Source organism: Enhydra lutris, unplaced genomic scaffold (genome assembly GCF_002288905.1).
Source record: "Enhydra lutris kenyoni isolate GAN:26980312 unplaced genomic scaffold, ASM228890v2 scaffoldscaffold13, whole genome shotgun sequence".
NCBI lineage: Eukaryota > Metazoa > Chordata > Mammalia > Carnivora > Mustelidae > Enhydra > Enhydra lutris.
In genome coordinates, this window is record NW_019154097.1 from 19396562 (window position 1) to 19424539 (window position 27978).

A 27978-nucleotide genomic window follows, 5' to 3' on the forward strand; every position below is an offset into this window, starting at 1 on the left:
ATACAAAAACAGAAAAGGGGATGATTGACAAACTGCCAACAACTCTGATTTCACTTCTAACTAGAGAAAAGAAAGATAATCAGAATTTCTCATGCTTCATCCTATCTGTAAATTGATCATTTGGGCCTGCCAAAGCTGAAGGAAAACACCTGATTTGGTATTAAAGATTGCATTACTTTTTAAAGACAGCATTTTAATACATTTAACTTGAGTTGTTATGTAAACTAGGACTTTGTTGAGTTCCACTCAGTATTAATTAAGTCAGTACTAATTTGATCAGAATATTAATTAGGTCAGAATATTAATGTACACCATCATCTTTGCTGAATTATAATCATAAAGGATGACCTGGAAAGGACCCAAGAGATCCTCTAGCCCAGTGCTGTTGAGTGCTATGAAGAACAGGAGTCACCATGTCCTTTTAGGGGTAGGGAGCAAGGAGAGCAAGGAGTTAAGAGATTGCAAAGGGAATCCTCAAATGCTGATTAATTCTCATGTTCCCTATGCCCCTACCTTCCTACTTTGAAACTCACCTGACTGAATGAGCTACTACCTCTGTGACACATCCTTCATGCGGAGACTGGAAAAAAGATTGGAAACATCTGCTCTAACCCACCCCTCTTTTTTATAGAAGAGAGAAACAGCCCCAGAGACATTAATGAGTGCCCAGGTGTACACACCTTGTTAGAGTCAGAACTAGAACTAGAACCCAAGCACCCTGACTTCTAGTTCACAGAAAAGAGTTGAGGGTGGTAAGACAACCCTACATTTCCACTGAGTAGGAAAGGGTATCTTTTCTTGTTTTCAAAATTGTAATAGTTTTTTAAGCCCTCAGTCAAGCTGCCAGTTTCCAAGTAGTCTATTTTTGCATGTGAATTCTCACTTTTCATTTTATACAGTTACAGCTTGATTTTAGCAACTTTTTCTTTTTGAAATTTGATGGAATAATCTCTAAACATAAATTTTCTTTTTTTAACGAACATCTTTCCACTTACCCCATTCATATATAGTTTTCATTTACAGAGGGGAAAACTACAGTTTTCAAGTGTATGATTTCCAGTTATAGATTATGAACTGAAAAGTAACTTTTTGCTTACTGTGGTAATCATTTGTATATCCAACTACATAGTATTTATATCACTAGTTTTGAATGCAGTCTATAATACCCTTTTTTACTCTATGGAAAGGTTAAAATGTCATCTCAAAGGTTTGGGACATACATTCAATCCAAAGGACCGAACTTCTGTCAACAGAATTAGTATGTTTCTGAAGTGAATTTAGTTGTAGGGAGGAAAAATGGGAACTAATGGAAGACCTATAGCAGGAAGATGTTGAAATACAAAGTATTTGTAAATTCTCCTATTCTCCTGCTTGGCCTTCTAAAGAGGAATTCAAGCATAAAAATAAAAAATTTTCACAAATTTTTATTTTATAAATTATATTTACCAGATTATAGCGGGAGAAAAAAACTGAAATTCTAGGATTTTTTTTCTTTAGGTACAGTGGAATTATTTGTCTTTTGAATGCAATGTTGAATTTTGCTAGACTTCTGATGTTCTTTGTATTACACTGGAATTAGAGAATATTTTTACCATTCATTTCAAAGAGCTTTGAAAAATGCTTTGGCACAATTTATTTATTTGTGGTAAGTAGAATTAGGAAGACATCAGCAATATGGAATCCTAACAGTAATTGTGCATACTGTATTTAAGTGATTTTTATGCCTATTTACTTTCTGTAATTCTTACATTTTATAAATCAAATACCTTAGTATACTACCACTAGAAATTAATTTATAATTGATTATTTATACTGGATGAAGTAGCAGGTCCATTTTAGGATTAATCCACTCAGATTAACTTTAACTGAATTTTTATATCTACAATTCATTATATTACAACTTTTTAAATAACATTTATAACAGAACTTCTGTTTTATAAAGTATTTGTTACACAAAAAAAACCCCATCTTGCCAAAAACCATTACAATTTCTATGCATTGTGTAATATTCAGTGATGTCACTGTTGAGATTTGCATGTTGTTGTAGGTGCTTTTTCATATCTGTGTTTGTGGTGTTTATGTGGAATTGTTAACCATTGCTGCTATCACTTATTGTAGTTAAACAGAAAAACTGTGCTAAGAGGTTGTGCCAGTCAACATTTGTACGTGTGACTTGTAAAAATATGTACTTAGTTGTTTAATATTTTGAGCCAGCACTTAGTGGTCTCTACAGAAGGAAATATTGTAGTTGTCAAGTGATGCCGACTTCGGAAGTTTGTTTCACAGGTGTAGTTCCAGGTCAGATTTTCTTCCACACTTGCCCCAACTCTTAGAAAGGAAATGTTTGCAAAAAGGAAAAGCAAGGATTCTTAACTTTTCCAGTACTCCCCCTACTTCAGATCTTTTTTTGTTCTTCTGCTACTTGAACACATTACAAAGAAATCCAATAGAATGACAAGGTAGCAGCGTAATTACCTTTATCTGGTTATTTCTATCCAGGTAAATGATTTAATACCAGACTATGAGGTAGTGACATTATTTTTGTTGCTTATGGCTTATTGTTTGAAATGCATTTGATAAGAATATTTAGCTTTTTAAATGTATTTATTAGGGACTGTAGAAACCTCAGCGTTCCCAAGTATTAACTTCTATATTCAGCATTCACATGGGCTTATTTAATGTATTTATTTGCCTTATGACCGTCAGAATTTTTTCATGCCCAACTGTCTTTAGTTTGGTTCCTAGTATTTTCATCTTGCCTCCGCAATTACAAACACACTCTGAAAGTAGAGAGAAGATTATTTTGGTGAATAAATTTTATATTTTGTTAAAATTCCACATGGGGGAAATAGCATTATACATTTATACTCTTAAAATGGAAGGGAAACTGTCATGAAATGTTAAGAAAAGAAGGCTACTTCCTTAAGAGCATTTTAATACCAACACACCAAAACTCCTTGCTTAGTGCAGAGTTTCATTCTGTCTGTTCAATGGGTTTCTAATTATGAGATTCCTTTAACAAAGGGATAATCTCCTGAATTATATAGAGGCTTTTTGTGTGACTGTCAGATACATGGCGACAGCCAGTGCTGTATTTGGAAACATTGCTGCTGAAATTGCTGATTTAATTCTAAGAATATTAAAACTAATTCATCAAGGCCCCTGCCACTTCTTCGCTTCAAGGAAAAGAAAGGCAGATTTTAATTGTGAGCCTTTTCTCCAGAATATGCTTTAAACATTTACCCCTCAATAGAGGTGATAAAGCAATAACAGGAAATTCAATTATGTATGTTCTAAAGAAGTTCCGCCCTTGTCCAGTGGCCTTCAGAGCAACACTAAAGTATTTCTTGATTCCTGCACTGGGGGCTTTCAGGCAAGGCCTTTCTACTTAGAATCTTTTTTATATTTTGGACACCAAAGATTATGGCATGATGTATCCTGATGATTAATGGTTTCTATTAGATAGCTGGGCATGTTTATTTGAATCCTGCTCTTGGATTTTTTTTTACCCACTTTGGGTTTTCTGTACATTTTAAATGTCTGTCCTGAGGCCCTTATGCCCAGGGCAACTTTTTAATTAAATAATGCATATATATTTATTAGGCTTCTAATTTATGGAGTATGTTTCCATCATGACTTTAAGCTTTTTTTCACTGTTAAAATTAGACATAGATTAGCCCCAGATTAGCCCCATTGTGAGCAATAGCTTGTACCTTTTTCATTGTAATCTGGAAATGTAACTGTAAACCCATAGGCCTGAGACCTGGTAAGGGAATGACGAAGCATTTTGGATCCAACAGAATCACTTAAATGACCCTTTTATCTGTTAAAGTGAAGAACTTTGATTGTTTAGTAAAAAGAATGCTATATTCAACTTAAATAAGGTCTTCCATTTTATAAATTATAAGAATAATTTTAAGGTTTCTTTTACTCTACCTTTTAGAAGTTAATTGGGATTTAAAAGGCAGATTTGTCAATTTATTCAGTATAATTTAATGCCAGGCATTTTGTTAAAGCAGAAATATAACCATCACAATTAGTACTTCAAAAATTTTTATGAAAAATGATACTATTCTTTGGAGATGCATTTACTTCCCCCCCCCTATTTGGTAGACTGACATTTTGGATATATTTTCTGGCCACTTGGCTTTTAACTGATTTATGTGAGAAAAGCACATGTGTGCCTGATGTTCACTCTAATCCTATTTTAAAATTCTATTTTAAACTGCTGCAATTCAAATTTGTGAAAGAAGAGAAAGGTGTATTGAAGTGGAGGGAAATTTCTGTTAATATGTTAAGATGTGTGACTGTGATGCTCTTGGCTAATTAATCCTCTGCCAGTTGATATTTGTATTAATATGGTAGAACTTTTTTGTTAGTAAGAATATACTCTTGGCTTCATTTTTATTTTTCTGCTCACTGCTTTTCACACTAAGATGTTTTCATCTTTTTCAGCTCACTGTTTTTGCTTCATATTTGTCTGTGTACTTGTGCTCTAAATAAAATTCTAGTTTTATGTCCCAGTGGCTTATTCCATTGTGTGTATAATATTTGTCTCTAACATCGTGTATTTTTCTATTGTTTTCAGTATTTGTTGTTACAGCCTAAAATTTAAGGATGTAATGGAAAAATTCAATAGGGACACCTGGGTGGCTTAGTTGGTTAAGCATCTGACTCTTGATTTCGGCTCAGGTCATGATCTCAGGGTCTTGAGATGGAGCCCAGTGTCAGGTTCCACGTGAGGCATAGAGCCTGCTTGGGATTCTTTCTCTTCCTCTTCCTCTGCACCCTCCCCCCCGTGTGTGTGTGTGTGTGTGTGTGTGTGTGTGTGTGTGTGTACGCGCACATGTGCGCATGCACATGCATGCTTAGAAGAAAAGAAAAAAAGGCTAATAAAAATCAGCTAGTGAGCATCAGTGATGTCTCCATAATAAGAGCATGCTTTAATCACAGTATTTTGTATCTATTTGGATATGACCAGTCTTCCTTCATTTAATAAGTGGTTTCCTGCAAAAGCTGGCTGATTTTTGAAGCCACAACAAACAATTTTAAAACAAGCCACATTTTGGAAAAAAAAAAATTGTCCTGGTCACTGTGCATTAGACCCCAGGATATAGTCAATGAACATTAAGCAGACTATTCCATATCAGGTGTTGTTTCTTTTCTTTTCTTTTCTTTTCTTTTCTTTTCTTTTCTTTTCTTTTCTTCTTTCTTTCTTTCTTTCTTTCTTTCTTTCCTTTTTTTTTTTTTTTTTTTTTTTGGTAGATGGCAAAGCAAAGTTTATTGAGCAATAGAACAAAGCTCTTGAAGAGAGGGGACCGGAGAGGGTTGCCCCAGGTATTGTTTCTAACCATTAAGGAGGGGGAATTCATGGAAGGAGAAGCGTTTCTACATGAGTATGCTCACACGTAGCCCATATGGTAGGAAAGACCCTTTCGGACAGCTGAATTAATCATATGCTTCCTGGAGCCCCAGGTCCAACAATCCTATTAATGAAAGAGACTCCGCTACAAACTCACCGTCTGTGACCTCTGCAGCCAATTGTACAAAATTATACCAAGTTAAGTAGATGTCAGTTTCCAGACTTCCTCAGTTTTAGGCAAATCTTTTTGGTCAGATATAATTCCCCATGTGCAATTTGTTGCATTTAGCATATTTGATGATACTCTTTAGGCAGAATAAGAATGATTATTCAAAATGATTGTAATTGTTAACTTCAGACGTTTTTGTTGTGTCACTAAAATTATTTAATAAAGGAAAACATTAAAACACCAGAGAATATAATGTTCTTTATCACAGTCACTTGTCTTGCAGAAATGCCAATGTATTTCTTTCATATCTATGAATAATCCACCAGTCTTTACTCACAAAAAGCTGAATATTGCAAATGGAAGCAATAACTGTATTTTTGTATGATATTATTTTAAAGTTACTTTATAAATAGTTATACTTTATGTTTTCCTGGTACTTCAAGTAACAAGGAATCTACCTTTAAATTTGCTTACAAGTTATACATTTAAGACATGACTAATAAATAAATAAAATATGTCAAATTTTATTTCCCCAATAGGGAAAGAATATTAGAATTCAAGTTGAGTAATATTTAGCCTACAACTCAGAAAATGTTTTCTTTAAAAAAAAAAGTTTTTTAGGGGTGCCTGGGTGGCTCAGTCATTAAGCATCTGCCTTCAGCTCAGGTCGTGATCCCAAGGTCCTGGGATCGAGCCTCGTATCAAGTTCCTTGCTCAGCGGCAAGCCTGCTTCTCCCTCTCCCACTCTTCCTGCTTGTGTTCCTTCCCTTGCTATCTCTCTCTCTCTGTCAAATAAATAAAATCTTTAAAAATAAGTGAAATAAAAGTTTTATTCATTTAATTTATTCATAATCATCTTTTCTGAGAAGATATCAACTAAAATGTCTTAATATGTACAAAATACTTCATGTTGGGATATATTATCTGAAAAGATTATGTTAAAAGCAAACATTGAATTGGTGGCAAACATTTTCAGACCGAACTATTGTTTTCTTAAAAGAGCATTTTCTTGATTAAAATTTATAATGCTTTTAAACTGTTAAGGCAAAAATAAATATTCATTGTGAAAAATTTGGCACATACTAATAATAAAGGAGGAAATAAAAATCACAGGAATTTTTACTACCCATAAAAACAATTCAAGTAATACTTTGGTGTTTTATTTTATAATTCTTATGTATAGATGTCTTCAAAAATTGTAGTCAATCTGCATTTACTATTTTGTACATTTGTAAAAGATCTTTAGACTTTGAAAGTGTGATTATTATATAGTTACACAGTTTTCCGTTGCATAGTAGTACCAAAATCTGTCTTACAGTGCTTTTGTTGGATTGGATTTTCACTTTTTTAAATTTGCCTTCAAAAACATCCTTAAGCATACATTTTTGTATGTATCTATGATTAAATGTTTAGCATAAATTTCTACAAGAGAAATTCCCGGGCCAAATAAAAAACATTTACTTTTCCTACATATACATTTCCAAAATCCTACTTATTTTTATAACTTTGAAAAAGAATATATTCATATTGTAAAGCTTGTAAGTCTCACAGAGGTAAATACTAACCATCCTTCCAGATATTTTTCTAAACTAGTGCAAGTTCCTCCTATCCTAGCCAATGCTTAGATATGGACCTTTTTATATTTTTGGCAGTCTGATAAATGAAATACATCTTCTTTTGATTATAATGTCTTATTATTATTAATGCTTTTGTTATTTGTATTTCTTCTATGAATAATTGCCTGTCATATCCCGGGCCCATATTCTAGTGAGTAATCTTTTTCCAATTGATTTAAAGGAGATTTTCATATGTACTTTGTCACTTTATGTGTTACAAGTATTTTCTCCAGGTCTGTTTATTGTCTTTTAGAATTTATTCAATGCAGAACTTTTGAATTTTTATGTCATCTGAGTTGTTAATCTTTTTTCTAGCTCTGGGTTGTATCATGCTGAGAAAGGCTTTTCTTACTCCTCAAATCATGAGAATTATCTTTATAGCAATAGCCTTTTGAAAAAGATCTGTTTGGAAATGTGTTGTATGTAGTATGAAGTAGGAATTGAAATTTGCTTTTGTTTTTGTTTTCCTAACTCAATAGCTTATTATCTCAAAGCATTTATTGAAGAGTCCATCCTTTCCCCAGCAATTTGAATTGGAACCTTTATTATATACTCAATTTGCATATTTACACAGGCCTTTTCTGGACTTTCTTCTGTTGCAGTGATCTATTTCTCTCTTTTCCAGAACTTAAACTTTAAATTATTACAGTATTACACTACATGTTTATATCTTTCAGGGCAAAGCCTCCCAAATATTATTTTCAAAATTGCCTTCCTTTTCTCATGCATGTACTCTCCCAGATAAACCTGACCAGTAACAACCTGACGTAACAAACTACAAAAAGGGAGATTTTAATTAGAATTACACCACATTAAAAAATACTTGAAGAAATTAAACAGCCTTTTAATATTGAGCCTTTCCATCCAGGTACATGATATAACTCTTCTTTGATTAAGTTTATATATACATTTTTAATTTTAAGAATTTTTTTAGGGGCACCTGGCTGGCTCAGTCAGTTAAGCATCTAGACTCTTGGTTACAGCTCAGGTCATGATCTCAGGGTCTTAGATCAAGCTCTGAGTTGGGTTCTGTACTCAGCGTGGAGTCTGCTTGAGATTCTCTCTCCCTCCGCCTCTGCTCCTCCCCTTGTTTGTGCTCTTTTTCTAAATAAATAAGTAAATAATCTTAAATTTAAAAAAAAGAATTTTTTGAAAGTTTTCTTACTAAATTTTACAGACACAAAAGGCCACAAATAACGTACAGCTTGGTTAATTTTTCTGAAGCAAGCGTTTTGCTGAAAACACCACCTAGAAGAAGACATAGAACATTACCCGAAGCCCAGAAACCCCTCCTGTGCCCTCCTTTAGTTACCTCCCTCAGGCAACCACTTTGTTATTTCAGCATAAGAGTCATTTTATCTGTTTCTGAATTACGCGTAAGTGGGCCCTTTCAACTCACTGTGTTGCGTCTGGCCTCTTTTGTTTAACATTGTGTTTGTGGGCCTCATCCACATTTTTTGTTTGCTGATTCCAGTAGTCCATTCCTTGTCATTATTGTATAATAATATATTGTATAAGTATTTTACAATTTCGGGCACCTGGGTGGCTCAATGGGTTAAGCCTCTGCCTTCAGCTCAGGTCATGATCTCAGGCTCCTGGGATCGAGTTCCGCATTGGGCTCTCTGCTCGGCAGGGAGCCTGCTTCCTCCTCCTCTCTCTCTTTCTCTCTGCCTACTTGTGATCTCTCTCTGTCAAACAAATAAATAAAATCTTTTTAAAAAATTTTACAATTTCATATGCATTCTGTTGTTTTTGAACATATGAGTATTTCCAGCTCAAGGCTTCCTATTATTGAGTTTACTTTCATGAACTCTCATGTTACATGCCTTTCAGTAAACATGTAGATGCTTCAGTTAGGTATATACTCAAGTGTAGCATTGCTGGATCATAGAATATTTGTATGTTCACCTTTAGTAGATACTACCAATTAGTTTCCAAAGTGGGTGTGCAAATTGACGTTCCTACCAGCCAAGTAGGAGTGTTCCTATGGCTCCACATCCTCATCACTGCTTGATATTTGAAGATTTTGTTTTTATTTTAGACATTTTGGTGGATGGATTTTAATTTATGTTTCCTGAAAAATTAATGGTATTTCTTATTTTATACAGTGCCCATTCAAGTTTACCCATTTTTTTAAAAAGATTTTATTTATTTATTTAACAGACAGAGATCACAAGTAGACAGAGAGGCAGGCAGAGAGAGAGGGGGAAGCAGGCTCCCTGCCAAGCAGAGAGCCCAATGCGGGCTCGATCCCAGGACCCCAGGATCATGACCTGAGCTGAAGGCAGAGGCTTAACCCACTGAGCCACCCAGGTGCCCCAAGTTTACCCATTTTTAATTGGCCTCGCTGCCTTCTAATTGGTTTGTTAGATATACGTACTTCAGAAATCTTCTCTCACTATGTGGCTTGCCTCTGTACCCTCTAAATGGTGCATTTTAATAAATGTCTTTTTAATTTTAAAGAAATTCTTTTATCAATCTTTTACTTTTGAGGTAATAATATTGATGTTCCATTAATAATATGCTGCTACCCTAAGGTCCTAAAGATGGTCTCCTGTGTTTTTCTCTAGAAGCTTTATTGTTTTACCATTCACATTTAGATTATGATCCATTTGGAATTGTTTTTTGTTTGTTTGTGGTGTGAGGTAAGCATTCAATTTGCTCATATCATGTTAAGATTTTTGTGTCTGTTTATGAGCGTGTTGGCCTGTAATTTTCTTTTATTGTATTGCTCTTATTTTTTTATAGAAAAGTTATTCTGTCCTTAAAAAGAAAATGGGTACTATTCTCTCTTTTTCTATTCATAAGCAGAGTTTTTAGGTTTGGCATTATTTGTTCCTTACATGTTAAAAAAATTTGCTGGTGAGATACATCTCACCCTGGAGGGGTTGTGTGTGTGTGTGTGTGTGTGTGTGTGTTTGTGTGGTGTGTGTGTGTGTGATATCTCAAATTACAGATTCAGTTTCTTTAATGGATGTAGGACTATTTAAATTTTATATTTCTTGTTCAGTTGTAGTAGGCTGTGGCTTTCCTATGTATTTGCCCATTTTATCAAAATTTTCAAATTTATTGGCATCAAGTTGTTCATAATATCTTTTTACTATCTTTTTACTTTCTGTAGGATTTGTAGTGATAACTCCTGTTTCATTCTTTGTGTTGCAATTTGTGCCTTCTCTCATTTTTCTTACCAGTTCATTAATTTTGTTAGTCTTTTTATTTTTTTTTAATTTTATTTATTTACTTGACAGAGATAACAAGTAGGCAGAGAGAGGTGGGGGGAAGCAGTTAGTCTTTTTAAATCCATCTTTTGGCACTACTTCTTTTTTAATTATAAATTTCCTATTGCATTGATTTCTGTTATCTGTAATGTTTCCTTCTTTCTACTCTTCTGAGTACATATGTTGTTCTTTTTATCATTTCCTGGTTCAGTTGATATTCAACCTTTCTTTCCTGATCTCTGCATCCAATGCTATAATTTTCTCTATAGATATTACAATAAGTGCCTCCCACAACTTTGACATATATATTATCATTTGGTTTGAAATATTTTCTTTTCTTTTTTTTTTTTTTAAAGATTTTTTTCTTTATTTGAGAGGGAGAGAGAGGGCACGAGCAGGGAGGAAGGGAGGAGCGGTAAAGGGAAAGGGAGAAACAGACTCCCTGCTGAGCAGTGAGCCTGATAAGGGTCTTGATCCCAGGATCTGGGATCATGATCTGAGCCAAAGGCAGGCACTTAAACCACTGAGCCACCCAGGTGGCCCTGAAATATTTTCTAATTGCCATTGGTTTTTTCCCCTTCATCGGGGGTTTATTAGAAGCATATTATTGCTTAGTGCTTTAAAGTTATGCTCTTGTAATTGATTTGTATTTTAATTCTGCTGATATTCTGAATGATTTAATCCTTTGGAATGTTGAAGTTTGCTTTATGTCTAGCATTTCTATTTTGGTAAAAGGGCCATGTATCTTTGAAAAGAATGTGTCTTCTGCAGTTATTCGATATGTTGTTTTTTGTGTATCAATTAAGTATAGTTTGATATTTGCATTGTTTCAATCTTCTTTATACAATTTTCAGTGTGTACTTGTTATGTCAGTTATAGAAAAGGACATATTAAAATCTTAGTTGTAGATTTGCCTATTTCTTTTTAAAAATTCTCACATTTGCTCTTTATATTTTGAGGCTATGTGATTAGATAGAAATTTGGATTATTATATCTTTCTGTTGAATTTTAAAACATTTCTCTTTATAGTAATACATCTTGCCTTAAAGTTCGTTTTGTCTGATATATAGCTATACTAGCATTCTTTTCTTTACTGTTTACGTAGTGTACCTTCTTTTCTTCCTTTTACTCTCAGCTTTTCTACCCTATTTATTCCTATGTGTAAGGAGGACATACATAGCTGAGTTTTTTTTTTCTTATTGAGACTGATATCACTTATCTTTTTTTAAAAATTTATTTATTTGAGAGAAAGCATGAATGGGGGAGGGGCAGAGAGAAAGAGCGTGGAGCCCAAAGTGGGTCTCATGATCCTGAGATCATGACCTGAGCTGAATCCAAGAGTCGGACGCTCAACCAACTGGGCCATCAAGGCACCCTGACATCCCTTATCTTCTAATTGGATTATTGATCCTGGAATAATTGATACATTTAGGTTTAAGTCTATAATCCTACATTTTTTGCTTTGTCCTATCTATTCTTTGTGCCTTGTTTTTGATTAGTCTTTTTTATTCCATTTTCCTCCTCTATGAACTTATATATTCTTTCAATATTCTTGTAGTCGTTACCATGGAGATTAAAATATGCATCCTTGCGCTGTTAAAGTCTACTTTAAATTAGTGTTTTCATCATTTTCTAGATAATGCAAAGACCTTTCAAAACTAGCTCCAGTTACACTCTTTTGTGCTATAGTAATGAATATTAATTCTACATGCGTTTAAAGCCCCATAAGACACCATTAGTATTGTTTTAAACAGCTGTGTTCATTTAAATTCACCTACATATTCAATCTTTCCAGTATTCTTTATTTTTTGCTGTATCAATGTGTTTCCATCCTGGATTATTTCCTTTGCCTGAAAAACTCCCTTTATTATCACTTAATACTTGACTGCTAATAACAAATATATTCATTATTTTATATGACTTCCCCTCTATTTCACTTTTATTTTTTTTTTTAATTTTATTTATTTATTTGACAGAGATCATAAGTAGGCAGAGAGGCAGGCAGACAGAGAGGAGGAAGCAGGCTCCCTGCTGAGCAGAGAGCCTGATATGGGGCTCAATCCCAGGACCCTGGGATCATGACCTGAGCTAAAGGCAGAGGCTTTAACCCACTGAGCCATCCAGGCGCCCCTCACCTTTATTTTTGAAGGATGCTTTGCTTAGTTTGAATTCCACACGGTCATCAGGCCACTCCCATACAGGGAAGCCCTATTCACTCCAGTGACTCTGACTTTTCACATAAGGCTTCTTCCCATATCCCCCACTGTTGTGTGGCTGTCCTCCTTACCCTGTTTAGGCAATCATACCACATGCCTGGCTACCTCTGCATGGGATGTTTGCTTGTTTCTCTCTCTGAGTTCAGGCTCTGTTGCCTCCCACTGAAACATATTTCTTGCCCCAGTCAATTTCCTATGCTCCCTGCTGAGCAGGCTTCATGCCTCACTCTAAGCCGTCGCAGCCCCTTCAACACACACATATTCCAGGAAAATAGATACCTACTTTGCTCTGCCCCACCAGCAGCTTTGAAATTGAAAAGTTCAGGAAGAAAATGGGAAAAGGAGAGGAAAGGGAAGAGGAAGAAGAGAAATAAGGGAGAAAAATCTATAATTTCCATTTTGTTAATAGATTCTGATGCTCTGGTAAAATTTTCTATCTTCTCCTTATTTCCTTGAACATATTAAAATTATTTTAAAGTCCACATCCATCTGACAAGTTCAATAATCTGGATTATCATATTGTCTGATTTTTCTCTTATTTTTCATTCATTTGGTCTTATTTTATAGTATGCCTGTTAATGTTATTGAATTCTGGCCATTGTGTACGAAAACTTGTTGAAGATGTTATCCTTCCTCCAGAGAGGATTTAAATTTCTGCTAGCTAGCAAATAAGGTAGGCAGATCACCTTAATCCATCTGAGACTGTTCTACAGATCTTTCTTGACTTACAGTGGGATTATATCTTGATAAACCTATCATAAGTTAAAATATTTTGGTAGAAAATGCATTTACTATGCCTAACCTACTAAACATCTCAGCCTAGCCTACCTTACATGTACTCAGAATACTGATGTTAGCCTTTAGTTGGGCAAAATCATCTAACACAAAGCCTATTTTATACAGAAGTGTTGAATATCTCACATAATTTATTGAATACTGTACTGAAAATGAAAAACAGAATGGTCGTGTGGTTACAGAATGGTTTTGAGTCTCTGGTGGTTTACCCTTGTGATCATGAATTTGACTAGAAGTTGTGGCTGTCTGTCTCTGCCCAGCATCACAAAAGAGCATCCTACCACATATCGCCTAGCCCAGGAAAAGATCAAAATTCAAATTTTGAATTATGATTTCTACTAAATGCCTATCACTTTCACATCATCAAACAGTTGAAAAATCATAAGTCAAACCATCATAAGTCAGGGACCATCTGTATTTCCAGTGTTTCTTATTCTTACAGTTAATCCCTTCTGGGTCTCAAATGAAAGCCTGTATCGTTACCAAGTCTTCTCCTTAGAAGGCCTTGTTACTATTCTTGACTCCTCAGTGCCATGCAGTTTCCTCTTAGTGATTTCTCCTTTCTACTTGGTTTCTCTGCACCTTGCCTGTGCCTGTTTAGCTTAGGAATCACCAATTCCTGGAAGGAAAATTGCATGCAAAATGTTGGCTCACTTTTCCATGGTTCCCTTCCTCTAGGATGTCCAACTCTCAAGTACTGGCTGCTTTTTAGGCCCGTATTTGGATATTTGATACTTGTTTCCCTGAGATGACTAATGTAGACTTCAGGCTGCTTGTTTCTGTTTGGGTTCTATATGACCTGCACTGCAGCTCTTCAAATGACTGAAGAGGAAAACATAGTAATCAATGCAGGACTCACTTCTGTGCATTTCCCATTGCTCCAGGATTTTTGCTCCTTGAGTTCCAGTTACTTTTATTTTCCAGTGCATTTTATCTAGCCTTACTCTCAGCAGGGAAGATAGTATAATACCAGCTACTCCATTATAGCCCTAAGTGGAAGTCCTCCTGCCATCATTTTTAAGTTTTCATTTCTTTTATTAACTTGTTCTTCAATGCTGTGCCTTTCATGGTTGAAAATATCTTTATTTTGCCCTAGCAGTTGAATGATACCTTAAGTAGGTAATAGAATTCTTCATTTTATAGTCTTTTCCCCTTACAACTCTGAGAAGATGAGAGTCATTATTTTTTAGCATGTGGTGTCACAGATGAGAAATCTGATTCTTATTACTATGTTAAAGACTTTTCTCTTACCAGATAAAGATTATCAAATTTTCTTTTTGTTCTTAGATCTTGGAAATTTCACCAAGATATGTTTATATATATCTTCTATAAGAAGATATGTCTTCAGTATGTATATTTGACAGTTCATGAGACTTAACGCCCTAAAGATTAAAATCTCTTTGATTCTTGGAAATTTTCTTGTATTATTTCTTTCACTATTTATTTTATTCTATCCTCTCATAATTTTTCTTTTGAATTCTTATAAGCTATATTTTGAATTTTCTGCCTCAATCTTCTCTGCCTCTTAACTTTGTCCTCATAATCTAAAAACTGTTATGACTTTGCTTGCCCTTCCGGGAAAATTCCTTCCATCTCACTTATTTGTCTTTTAGCCATGTTCATTCTAATACTCAGCTCTTCTATTAAGTATTTTTAAATTATGTTTTGTCAATTTTAAATTTCCAGGGTCTTGTTCTCCTATTTTTCCTTTTCCAATGAAAGCTGTTCTTGTTTCAAGGATGAATTATGCTCTCAAATCTATGTAATGATTTGTTTGTGATCGTCCGAATTTTTTCACATTGAATTAATTTTTAAGAGAGGGTGGAATATGGAATTAGTTGCCCTACTTGTGTAACTTGGTAACTTTCATGATATTGGTTTTCCCCATGTCCAAGTGATGCTTGTTTGTATGCTCACAATTTTTTTAAAAGGTTATTTATTTGAGAGAGAGAGAGAGAGTGAGGGCAGGGGAAAGGGCAGAAAGAAAGGGGGAGAGAGTTTCAAGCAGACTCCCCACTGAGTTTGGAGCCCAACACGGGGCTTGATCTCACAACCCTGAGATCATGACCTGAGCCAAAATCAAGAGTCCGTCAAATAACTGACTGAGCCACCCAGGCGCTCCCATGAGCTCACATTTTAAAATGAAAGTCTAGATTTATCATTACCGCTAGCTTACGGGGATTTCCTTAGACATTATTAAAGGCTCTTGTTTGATGTATCTGGACACAGCTCCCTCTTGAAGGTAATAGTTGACCAACAGGTTTTGCAAGTGAACTTCAGCCAGCTGTAATGAGTGGACAAAGAAGTCCCCACAAATGGGCTTCTCTTCAGAGTATGTAAGTTGAAAACTAGCTGGGAACTGGGAACTCTCAATTGCAGACAAAGGGGAAGTGTTACCTGACAGAGGCATGCATTCAGCCATTTTTTGCTTTTTGCAGCAGCTTTTTGTTTTTCCTTCCCTGTGTCAGGTGCGGCTGCCTAGTTTCCTGAGGCAATGCCCTTTCTCTCTCTGACTCTAAGGGTGGCTTTTCACAGCAATTTCCCTCACTTTCTATGCTGTGCTTGCCAACGCTTATGCTGTAATTGATGTAGGTGTTCATCATGCATAGCGAGCAGGGTAGTTGTTTCCATCTGGCCATCCTTAGAGTAAGTGCACAACCCCACCGTCCAGCCCTGCTCCCATGGCCAGCTCTTCCAAACCTTGACCTTGAAGTTTGCGTGTTCTCTAGTGGAAGAAAAATGCAAATCTTAAAGTAGTCCCTCTTTCTCCTGTATTCAGTTTGAAGTCCTCACTTTTGTTTGTTTCTCCATCAATAGAGCCTCCTAAAAATTTCCTTGACACATAGCTTTACAGCTTCTACCAGAATTTTTTAAAAGTAATGTATTGAGTAAATTTACTCACTCTTTAAATATAATTATGCTAGAACCATATGTGCTGGAGTGCCTGGGTGGCTTTCGTTAAGCATCTGCCTTCTGCTCAGGTCATGATCCCACTGGGATCGAGCCCGCATCTGGCTCCCTGCTCAGCAGGAAGCCTGCTTCTCCCTCTCCCACTCCCCCTGCTTGTGTTCCTTCGGTCCCTGTCTCGCTCTCTGTCAAATAAATAAATAAAATCTTTAAAAACAAACAAACAAAATACCAAAAGAACCATATGTGTCATTTAATCATTTTCACACAATTTCTTTTATGTAAGCATATAAGCATTTTTTACCTGTTTCTCTGTGTACTAGGATTCTGTTTTCCATTTTCAGTGTACAGTCTCTGTCTTCTGTTAAATTTGAAATTATTTAAGGCCACATAATTGTTTCATATAATAATTAAACTTAAACATCCTATCTTACACTGTGCCTTTTTTCTACTCCCATGCTATACTGAAATGATGGGGACTGGGCTGTGTTGCAAATAAATCTTTTGTTGTGGTTGTTTAAAAACAAAAACACATGACAGTGGAACTGTAGTGGTTGTATAAAGAAATCAGACTTAGTTCTCCTCACTGAAGGTTAATACAAGTAAATATTGGGGACCAGAATATACTTTTCATAAGTGGCTAATATCTAAATTGTATTCCATACTGAAGCTTTATCCATGTAGTACGATTCCTTTGCTGTGATGGTCAGGGCATAGAGTCAGTGGGACCCAGGTCCAAACCCTAGCTCTAACACTTGCTAACTCCATGACTTGGGACAGCCCAGTGCCTGGCACAGAGAGGACACCAGTAAATATTGGATGAGTGATGTATGAAGTTACTAAATGTATGAGGCTCAGTTTCTTTATCTGTAAAATAAGTAGAACAACACAGTTGCTTAGTGATTACAGATAACTCTTGGCATATAATAAGCATTCAATTAACACTAGATGTAATGATAATAAATTTTATACTAAAATCCTTTCATTAATATCAAGCAAGTCCCAGAAATAATATGAGTTATCTCAGCTTATGAGGGTGGTGAGAGGGATATACTCACGTGACACAGCGCCTTCAGATAGCCTTTCTAGCACTGTTTATTTCTCTTTTGCTCCAAGCAATTATTGAAGCAGATTGTGTGTTTAACAGTTCAACAGCAAACTTAAAGAGTAAAGACAGAGTCTTAAGGAGCAATACGAACCAACTGGAGATCTTCTGGACACAATTCCGTCACAGGTCTAAGGAATAATAAAGCAAATGTGTGACATATACTGGAGAAAATAAGGGAGTTCAGTTCATGTGGAGAAGGTTGTGTAGAAGTGAGTTTGGAATTGGAAATGGGAAAAAAGACACTATTTGGTACAAAGACTATGGGGAGATTTCTCAGACTACAGGCGGGGAAGGTTGGTGTGGTGTCTTGGGCACAAGTGGATGCTGGGGACAGCAGGAGCTTGTGGTTGGGAGTTCTTCGTGGGAGGGGCAGTGGAAGGTGAGATGAGTTATGCAAAGTGGAAGGAATTTGCAGATCACCTTGATAATTGCACCAACTTTCTGTTTTGCTCTTTCTCAGCCTCTTAGTGCCTTGTTTGAACATAGAAACATTCCAGAGAGGATCAGAACTATTAGATAAACTAGAGGTTGGCATTGTTTTCATTTTAAGGTAGTCCACTTTGTTGTTGTTGTTTTTTATTCAATGACAATTTATTTATGTATTTATTTTTAAAGATTTATTTGTTTAAAGAGAGAGAGAGAGCATGAGAGGGGAGAGGTCAGAGGAAGAAGCAAACACCCCACTGAGCAGAGAGCCCAATGTGTGACTCGATCCCGGGATTCCAGAATCATGACCTGAGCCGAGGGCAGTTGCTTGACCAACTGAGCCACCCAGGCACCCCAAGGACAACAATTTAAACAGTTTAAGTTTAGTTTTAGTAGATCACAGAGTATAAAGCAAGCCCTAATGCTTATGGACTTGATTATCTCTTCGGTATCCAACAATTAAAGTGGACACCTTGAGGGAAAACCAGTTTTCATCTGATTTAGTTTGGCAATTGCAATTTAAAATCCATTCCTTGGGGTGCCTAGGTGGCTCAGTGGGTTGAGGCTCTACATTTGGCTCAGGTCATGGTCTCCGGGTCCTGGGATCAAGCCCCATGTCAGGCTCTCTGCTAGGCAGGGAGCCTGGTTCCCCCTCTCTCTCTGCCTGCCTCTCTGCCTACTTGTGATCTCTCTCTCTCTTTCTCTCTGTCAAATAAATAAATAAATAAAATCTTAAAAAAAAAAAAATCTGTTCCTTCTCTGAGATGATGTGAGCCCCTATGGCATGTTCTCCCTTCTTCTCTGTAAAGTTATTCTCGCTTTACCTTCCATTCTGATTCTAAGCCAGCTGATATGTTGGGGAATCAGGGTTTAAATACCTCTTTGTTCATTTGTGAAAAGAATTAAAGAAATATGCCAACACCATTTAGTACAAGGCTGTCTGGGATGGCACAGAAAACACTATATCACACAGAGAATTATACTATATAACACTATATAACACAGAGAATTAACAGCTCTGCATACACTGAGGGTAAAGAAAAAGGATGTGTAACTTGTCTTCCCTCATTCCTTCTATTTTTGTTGTTATTGTTCATATAAATGCCTTTTATTTCCAGTGAAAGTTTTAGACAGAACATTCTTTGTTTTCCTGCATTCACTTTTTTTCCTTCTGTTATTGGAATGCCTGCATCAGTGCGTCACTTGCTATGTATAGCAAAAATACTAGGATCAAATGCAAGGTGACCGCATTGACTCCATGCTAGAAATATTGTTCTCTACTTTATTTATTCCAGTATATGTATCCTTGATAGACATTTCATTTTTTAAAGTGTTATCTCTTAGGAGATTTCTGTTATTTAACATGATCCCAAGATGTAATCTTCCAAAGAAGGGAATGGCAAATTATTTTAATGCTTTTTATTGTTTTTGTTTCCAGCCTATTCTACTAAGCTCAACAAATTTCCTGTATTTAATATTAATGATGACTTGAATGATCTGTGTACCAGTGCAGTGAGCCCAAACACTACCAAAGCCACGCGGTATGCCTTGAACGTGTGGCGATACTGGTGCGTGACCAACGGGCTCAAAGATCACACGGACATCACCAAGGTAAGTCTGAGTCTACTTACTCTCTCAGCCACTTTCACAGCTTCTAAGTCCTGGGCATTCTGTTAAGCATTGTGGGGAACACAGAACAGTTGCTTTTTGCTTGAGAAAACTTTGAAAGAACCTGAAAGCAAAAGAAAAAATATACACAGAACAAAGCAGAATTTAATAAGCATTTTATGAATGTACAGATCAGAAATGCCAAAAAATTTAGATAGATAAGTCAATTTCAGTTTGGTGAAACTAGTGAAGGAATTGATACTAAAGCTGTGTTTTGAAGGACAGTGGGATTTTAGTAGAACTGGGGCACCTGGGTGGCTCAGTTGGTGAAGGAACTGCCTTCAGCTCAGGTCATGATCCTGGAGTCCCAGGATCGAGTCCTGCACCAGGCTCCCTGCTCAGCAGGGAGTCTGCCTCTCCCTCTGACGCTTTCCCGTCTCATGCTCTCTCTTTCTCTCTCATTCTCTCTCATTCTCTCTCTTTCAAATAAATAAATAAAATCTTAAAAAAAAAAAAAGGAATTTTGGTAGGACTGGATGAAGATGGGAGTCCTCTAGGCCAAGTGACATGAGGAAAAATAAGATTTGGAGGGATAGACTCACTTGCCTGCAGCAGGGATTTCAGATACGAGAATAGCAGATCTATAGATCTATAAATCTAAATCCAGACTTTGATAAACCATTAAATACCAAACTAAAATCTTGTGAATATTGGAAGCCATTGAAGTTTTGTTTTGTTGTGTTGTGTAAGGAGAGACTTTCTCTGAAGAATTATTTCAGTGGTAACAGGGGAGGGACTGTCAAAATAGGGAGAATGCTCTGACTGTAAGATCTAAAGGGTTAGGCAAAAGGGAAACCACTGACGTACATAATATATTATAGACTAATATGTATGAAATCTTATAGAAATGAAAAGAATTATAAATTGAGGAAGCAACAACATAGTTATCAAAGTAATCCACTGGAACTGAAAATAAAAAAAAATTTCCACTCGTGGCCATAGGAGAAAAGGGTCCAAAATTAGAAGACTGGGGGCGCCTTGATGGCTCAGTCGTTAAGCATCTGCCTTCAGCTTGGGTCATGATCTCAGGGTCCTGGGATCAAGCCCCACATCTGGCTCCCTGCTCAGCGGGAAGCCTGCTTCTCCCAGTCCCCCTCCCCCTGCTTGTGTTCCCTCTCTCGCTGTGTCTCTCTCTGTCAAATAAATAAATAAAATATTTAAAAAAAAAAGACTGAGCACAATATGTACAACAACTGTTTTCAGACAGAACAGACAGCACAGGACTTGATCCCTTAGAGAAAGGTAACAGATGAAAGTACTGAGAAAGGTTTTGCATCAAATGTGGAGAATAGTTAGCTTTAGACTGAATTTTGCTCTAATCCCACCCAACAAACCTTAAAAGCTAGGCCCAGGTGCATGAAAAGGTGCTAACATCACTAATCATCAGGGAAATGCAAATCAAAACTACCACGAGATACCACTTCACACCTGTCAGAATGGTTAATGTCAAAAAGACAAGAAATAACAGGTGTTAGTAAGGAATGTGGAGAAAAGGGAACCTGGTGCACTGTTGGTGGGAGTGTAAATTAGTGCAGACACTGTGGGAAACAGAATAGAAATTCCTCAAATAACTAAAAATAGATCTTCCATATGATCCAGCAATTCCACTTCTGGGTATTTGTCTGAAGGAAATAAAAACACTAACTTGAAAAGATTTATGTATCCCCATGTTCATTGTGCCCTTATTTACAGTAGCCAAGACATGGAAGCAGCCTAAGTGTCCATTGATAGATGAATGGATAAAGAAAATGTGCATATATACACAATGGAATATTACTCAGCCATAAGAAGAAGGAAATCTTGCCATTTGCAACAAAATGAATGGACCTCGAGGGCATTATGCTAAGGGAAATAAGTCAGAGAAAGGCAAATACCATATGATCTAACTTATACGTGGAATGTAAAAATAAAACAATGGGAACAACAAAAAACTAAACCAAACTCATAGGAAAAGAGAAAAGATTAGTGGTTGCTTGAGGTGTGTCAGGGGAAGGGAATGGAGAGTAAAATGAGTGAAGGTGGTCAAAAGGTTCAAACTCCCAGTTATAAAGTAAATAAGTCCTGGCAATGTGATGTATAGCTTGATGGCTATAGTTAATAATACTGCATTGTATATGTGAAATTTGCTAAGAGAGTAGATCTTAAAAGTTCTCATCACAAGAAAAAAAAATTTAACTATGGGTGATGATGGATATTAGCTAGACTATGATAATAATCATTTTGCAGTACATAAAAATATTGAATTGTTGTGTTGTACACCTGAAACTAATGTACTGTTATATGTCAATTACACCTCAATTCTTTCAAGTTAAAAAAAAAAAAAAAAAGCAAGACCCAGAAGGATTGAATGATTTTTCAAGTAGCCTATGTCTGGAGCAAAGCTTAAAAATATTTATAGAAACATAAAAATATCCAGAACCAAAGAAATAAAATTCACAGTGTCTGGCAACTAAAAAAAATTATCAGACATGCAGAGAAGCAAGAATATGTCCCTTAAATAATGAATCAGTCAAAACCAGCCCAGATCTAACAAAGATTTTAGAATTAGCAGACAAGATATTAAAAAGTTATTATAAAGAAGATAAACAAATAGCCGATGAGCACATGAAAAGATGCCAACTTCCTTAGACGTCAGGGAAATGCAAATCAAAACTACATGAGATTCTACTTCATATCCAACAGGAAGACTACAATAATGATAATTTTTTACAAAGATAATAATAAGTATTGATGAGAATGTAGAGTAACTGGAACTTGTACATTTCTGGTGGGAATATAAAATGATGGAGCTGTTTTGGAAACAGTCTTGCATTTCCCTACAAGTTAAACATAGAGTTACTCTTTGGCCCGGCAATTCCGCTCCTACATATAGACCCAGAAAATTAAAAAGATGTGTCTGTACAAAAAGTCATACCTAAATATATGTTGTGGCTTTATTCACAATAGCGAAAACAACCCAAATGCCCATGAGCAAATGAATAGATAAAATGTGGCATACCCATACAATGGAATATTATTTAGCAATGAAGAGAAATGAAGTACTGATCAATGTTTACAATATAAATGAACCCAGAAAACATACTAAGTGAAATAAGTCAGAAACAAAAGAAAAATGTATATTATTTCATTTAGGTAAGATATCTAGAATAGGTAGGGTCATAAAGACAGAAGGTATGAGAGAGGTTACCAGAGGCTCAGAGGAGGAGGAAATATGCAGCTATTGTTGAATGAGTACAGTTTCTGCCTGGAACGATGCTAAAGTTCTGGAAAGGAATAGTGGCGGGGGTTGGTCAATGTTTTAAATGTACTTAAAACCATGGAATTGTATACTAACAAATGGTTAAGATGGTAAATGTTATATATGTTTTACCACAATTTAAAAAAATACAAATAAATCAGTAAAAATATAACTATTTTACCTTTATTAATAATAATTTTAAAATTCACCTGTTCTCACAGACCCTTATCAGCATTTCGTCACCCCCTACTAACCTTAATTTTTTCTAGGCCAGAGGATCTTGTCTTTCAGACTTTAAAGTTGTCTGTTTCTGGGAGCCTTTACGTTCCCATGCAAGAATCCCTGAAAAGAGCCTAATTTCTCCACGCTCTCCAAGGTTTAGAGAAGTTCTGCATTCCAGGTGGAAAAAATGTCCCATCTGTCCCGTAGAGTGTGCCTTATCATTGAACTAGTATTTCTTAGTTTCTCCTGTGTTACCTAGAGGAATCCTGGATGAGAAAGAAGATAGATTTTAGTCTTCTGTAATCTATTCACATGGGCCCCTCAAATTAAACATTTTTAATAATAAATTCTTAAGAAAGAGGCCAGTATCTTAGAGAATTAGCCAATATTTAGTAAAAAGAATGAATTGTGGTATCAAAGCCCGTATTCTTTAATCTCATTTTCTTGGTCTCAATGCAAGATATTTTTAATCTAGATGTGTCTTTAACGAGAGATAAAAGAGACACCTGGCTGGTAGAGCATGTAACTCTTGATCTCATGAGTTCAAGTCCCACACTGGGTGTGGAGCTAACTTTAACAAAAGAAAGTTAGATATAGCTGGCAGCAGACAAGGTGGGTAAGAGCTCTTGATCACGGTTTGGCACCTGGTGAGCCTCAAATTAGTCACGTGCTCAAGGGAGAAAGGAAGGAGTCAAACTAGACTTCAGAACGCCATCTAAATAAACAGGGTGCACACTGCCAGCCTCACTCTGTAGCTAGTGTGTGAGTTCCACCTAGTATTTTCCCTGCTGGTTCTTTTCACAAGTGTGATCGGATCCTCACTGACCCATCTCCCTCAAGGCTGCTGCCTCACTGACTTAGATGGTCTCAGAGTCCACTAAATCTGACTTCCCTCTTTGCCTAGGCTTGTTCAAATGTGGCTTAGTTCTTGGGATCACACACATTAGGTGGGATCACAAATCCCACCTAATATGAAGAGAGGTTAACACCTGCAAGTAGGGAGCTACAAGTGACAACATAAAAATCTGAAACCAGTTGAGTTTGAGAGTCATGGTTATTTTGACAGGTTTTTACCGGTGTCTAAGAAAGTTGTTGCTTTTCAAATACTGTATGTAGCTACCCTACTGATGACTTTTTAGCTGAATCTCTTGGAGTTTCCTAGACCAACAATCAGATGACCAGAAAACAATTATATTTTGGGGTGCCTGGGTGGCTCAGTGGGTTAAGCCTCTGCCTTCGGCTCAGATCATGATCCCGGGTGCTGGGATTGAGCCCCACTTCGGGCTCTCTGCTCAGCAGAGAGACTGCTTCCCCCTCCCCCTCTACCTGCTTCTCTGCCTACTTGTGATCTCTCTCTGTGTCAAATAAATCAATAAAATCTTTTTTAAAAAAAGAACATAATTATATTTTATCTTTTTCCTTTAGTATATACAATACACGTATGTATGCATGTGTGTAATTTTTTTTCTTGTCTTGCCTGGTTTGCTAGAACCTCCAGACTACTGTTACACACATACAGTATCAGATATTCAGCAAGCTCATCCTATTCCTGACTTTATAAAGAAACCATTCTAATGTTTCCATCTGAGGTATAATTTTTATAGTTCTTGTCTGTAAAATACTCATCGTAGTAAAAGTATTTTTTCTTCCAATCTAAATTTAATTTGAATTCTTAAAAATTTGAAATGGATATCAAACTTTCAAGTAAGTTTTCAGTAATTAGCAAGTTCATATTACTTTCTCTATGAGTAAGTCCATTATATTAACATATTTATTAAGATTGAATCATCCTTACACTCTGCAACAATCCTTACTTGTCTTGATGTAGTGTTGCTTTCCTGCAGTTCTGAATGTGATTTGATAACATAGGCCGTCCTTGTTTTGTGTGGTACCATGTAAATTGCTCTTCGTGCATATCAGAGCTGTGTATCAGAGCCTTGTGCTCGTTTTCCAATGTTATAACATGCAACTGTCTTACTTAACAGGGCACTGTGCTAAATGAAAATAGCTTGTTTATATTTATATTCATATGCTTTTTTTCATGTATGTTAGATTCGAATTCAAGAAAAATGAAGACCCTTTCTCTTTCTCGTGCTCCAAAGCTGTTTAAGTACAAAAGCTAAATAGACTTCATAAAACCATCCCCTTAGATGTAATACACATCTCTGACAATCTTGTCACTCTATTTTGGGGCTCTTCAGCTCTTTTACTTCTTTTTTTTTTTTTTTAAGATTTTATTTATTTTTGAGAGACAGAGCACAAGCACAAGCTGGGGGAAGGGCAGAGGGAGAAGCAGACTCCCCACTGAGTTCCAGGGAGCTGATGCGGGGCTCAATCCCAGGACCCTGAGATCATGACCAGAGCTGAAGGCAGACGGTTAACAAACTGAGACACCCAGGCACCCCTATTGAGACTTTCTTTTGTCCTAGAACATGTACTTGGCCTGAAAGGACTATGAGGAAAGTCTGGTTTTCTCTTTCTAGCTCCCTCTTTTTTTTTTTTAATTTAATTATTTACTTATTTATTTGTCAGAGAGAGCGCGAGAGAGAGCCCAAGAAGGGAGAGCAGCAGGCAGAGGGAAAGGGAGAAGCAGGCCCCCCCACCAAGCAAGGAGCCCAATGCAGGACACGATTCCAGGACCCTGAAATTGTGACCTGATCTGAAGGCAGCCTCTCAACAGACTGAGCCACCAAGGCATCCCTCTAGCTCTTTCTTGAAAATAAAGCTCTCGGGACATCTGGGTGGCTCAGTGAGTTAAGCATCTGCCTTCAGCTCAGGTCATCATCCCAGAGTCCTGGAATGGAGCCCTAGTTGGGCTCCCTGCTCAGCGGGGAGTCTACTTCTCCCTCTGCCCCTTCCCTTCGCCCACCCCACTGTGCAAGCACACTTGCTCTCTCAAATAAAATAAATAAAATATTTCTTTTAAAAAGCTAAAAAAAAGAAAGAAAGAACTCTTTTAATGTCCGGGCTTCCTTCTCCCAACATATCCAAGTGAGGAGCTCTCTCTAATTGTCAGTGCAGTCATTAAGCTTTTCATATTTTTTGAAAAAGTATTGTTATTGCAACCCTGTGGGTCATTAAGCCAGTTATATTTCAGGACCTGTTCAGATACATTCAAGTGAAGGATTAAGGTCATGAACTTGCTGTGCAGCCCGGACATACCCATCGTCTTTCCCCAACAGCACCATGTTTAGTGCCCGCAGGACCCAATAGTATGGTAGATTTTGAGGAAATTGATGCTGGGAGAATTCAGAATTTGTAAATTTGGTTCACAAATTCTTTAGAGAGAATGTTTGGATTTTAGTGAAGGAGAGAAAAGGAAATGATTTGCTAGAAAAGAAAAGGAAGGCTTTCTGGAGGGGAATAGAATTGTGCAAGTTACAAAGGCCAATAATCATAATTACTAAATACATGTATATTTATGTATGCATATGTGTGTGTGTTCTCCATTATTTAAAACCCTTCCATGCCTCTTCCTTTATTTAGGCATCACAGTAATCCTTTGAGAAGGTCTTTATTTTGTCCCATTTTGCTGCGTGAAACACTGTGGTTCCAAGTATGGAACCGAGATCTTCCATATGAAGTTCTTTCACTGTATCAGGCTAGGAATCAACCCTATAGAGGCCACAAAATGTCCCGTCCACAATACAGCCCCTGGGAGGACGAGGAGAAGGAAGGGGTCTGGCTCTTTGGGTGTCCTCCAATGTGTAACCTCAGTGTTTGTCTCATTTGAGATCCCTGCGGTGAAGTTGAATGAGCTGCTCGAGAATTTCTATGTCACCGTTAAGAAGAGTGACGGCTCCGACTTCCTGGCCACCTCGCTGCACGCCATTCGCCGCGGCCTGGACCGCATCCTGAAGAATGCAGGCGTGGGCTTCTCCATCACCAGCAGCACCTTCAGTTCTTCCACCAAGAAACTCAAGGAGAAGCTGTGGGTGCTGAGTAAGGCAGGGATGTCAGGTGCTCGTTCTCGCAATATTGTCTACTTCTCTCTTTCCGATGAGGAGGAGATGTGGCAGGCAGGGTGTCTGGGGGATGACAGCCCTATCACTCTGCTGTCCACCGTGGTCAAGTACAACAGCCAGTACCTGAACATGCGGACGCTGCAGGAACATGCAGATCTGATGTACGGTGACATTGAGCTGCTCAAAGACCCCCAGAACCAGCCCTATTTTGCCCGGACAGACAGTGTCAAACGGGAGAGCCGGAGTGGTTCCACCAGAGTATGCCACGGGAAAATCTACCACGAGCATTCCAGGGGCCACAAGCAGTGCCCTTACTGCCTCCTCTACAAGTACATGTACATCCACCGGCCGCCCACGCAAATGGAGGCCAAGTCCCCGTTCTACCTTACGGCCAGAAAGGAGGCCACAGACACGGGCAGTGTGTGGTACGAGGAGCAGAGGATGGGCCTGCGGTCTCTTCGGGGGATCGTTCCCAACTTAGCCAAGAAGGTCAAGCTGGAAAACTGTGAGAACTTCACCTTTGTCTCATTTACTCAGGTCTCCAGGAGGCTCGGCTCCCACAGTTGCTGTCAGTGAGTCTCCCCTGGGCCCAGGCCACTGCCCTGCTCACCCCGAGGGGCAAGAGTTCCCTCAGGTAAGCTGGGCCAGAGCTCTGAGGTGGCAGCCAGTGACGGCGACCTCAAGGTCAGGCTGGTCTCTGGCAGGGTGACCTGCTATTTCTTCAACTTTGGGTGTGTTTTTGTAACTGAAAGTAGAGGAGTCTGAATGGTTAGGGTATTTTATCCAAACGTGTGTCACCTTTGTTAAATTATAGAATCTAACACCATGTATAACTGCTCCATAAACAAGAGTGAGGAAGTTCATTTAGTGCCTTTTTAGCACAGATTTTCTTAAAAAAAAGAAAAAAAAAGAAAAAAGAATAAAGGAGACTGTTTAAGTAGTCATTAAAAAATACTCCCAGTAGCCTAGTAGCTTTAGAATGTTATGAAGACTATATATACTTTGTTGAATTACACTCACAATAAGGAACTGGAAGGAGAGAGGCAGACACGTTAACTATTTCCAGGA

At 37.2% G+C, this 27978-nt stretch overlaps 1 protein-coding gene across 2 annotated transcripts in view; it reads left to right on the forward strand.

The window, feature by feature from the left end:
• LOC111146179 (KIAA1958 ortholog) overlaps nucleotides 1–27741 on the forward strand; it is a 161321-nt gene extending 133580 nt beyond the window's left edge. For both annotated transcript variants that reach the window (XM_022501612.1, XM_022501613.1), the window contains 2 exons: nucleotides 19256–19428; nucleotides 26680–27741. In XM_022501612.1, coding sequence (XP_022357320.1) covers nucleotides 19256–19428; nucleotides 26680–27486 — 980 coding nt within the window. In that variant the 3' untranslated portion in view covers nucleotides 27487–27741. The remainder of the gene's footprint in view (nucleotides 1–19255; nucleotides 19429–26679) is intronic.
• The last annotated feature ends 237 nt before the right edge of the window (nucleotides 27742–27978 follow it).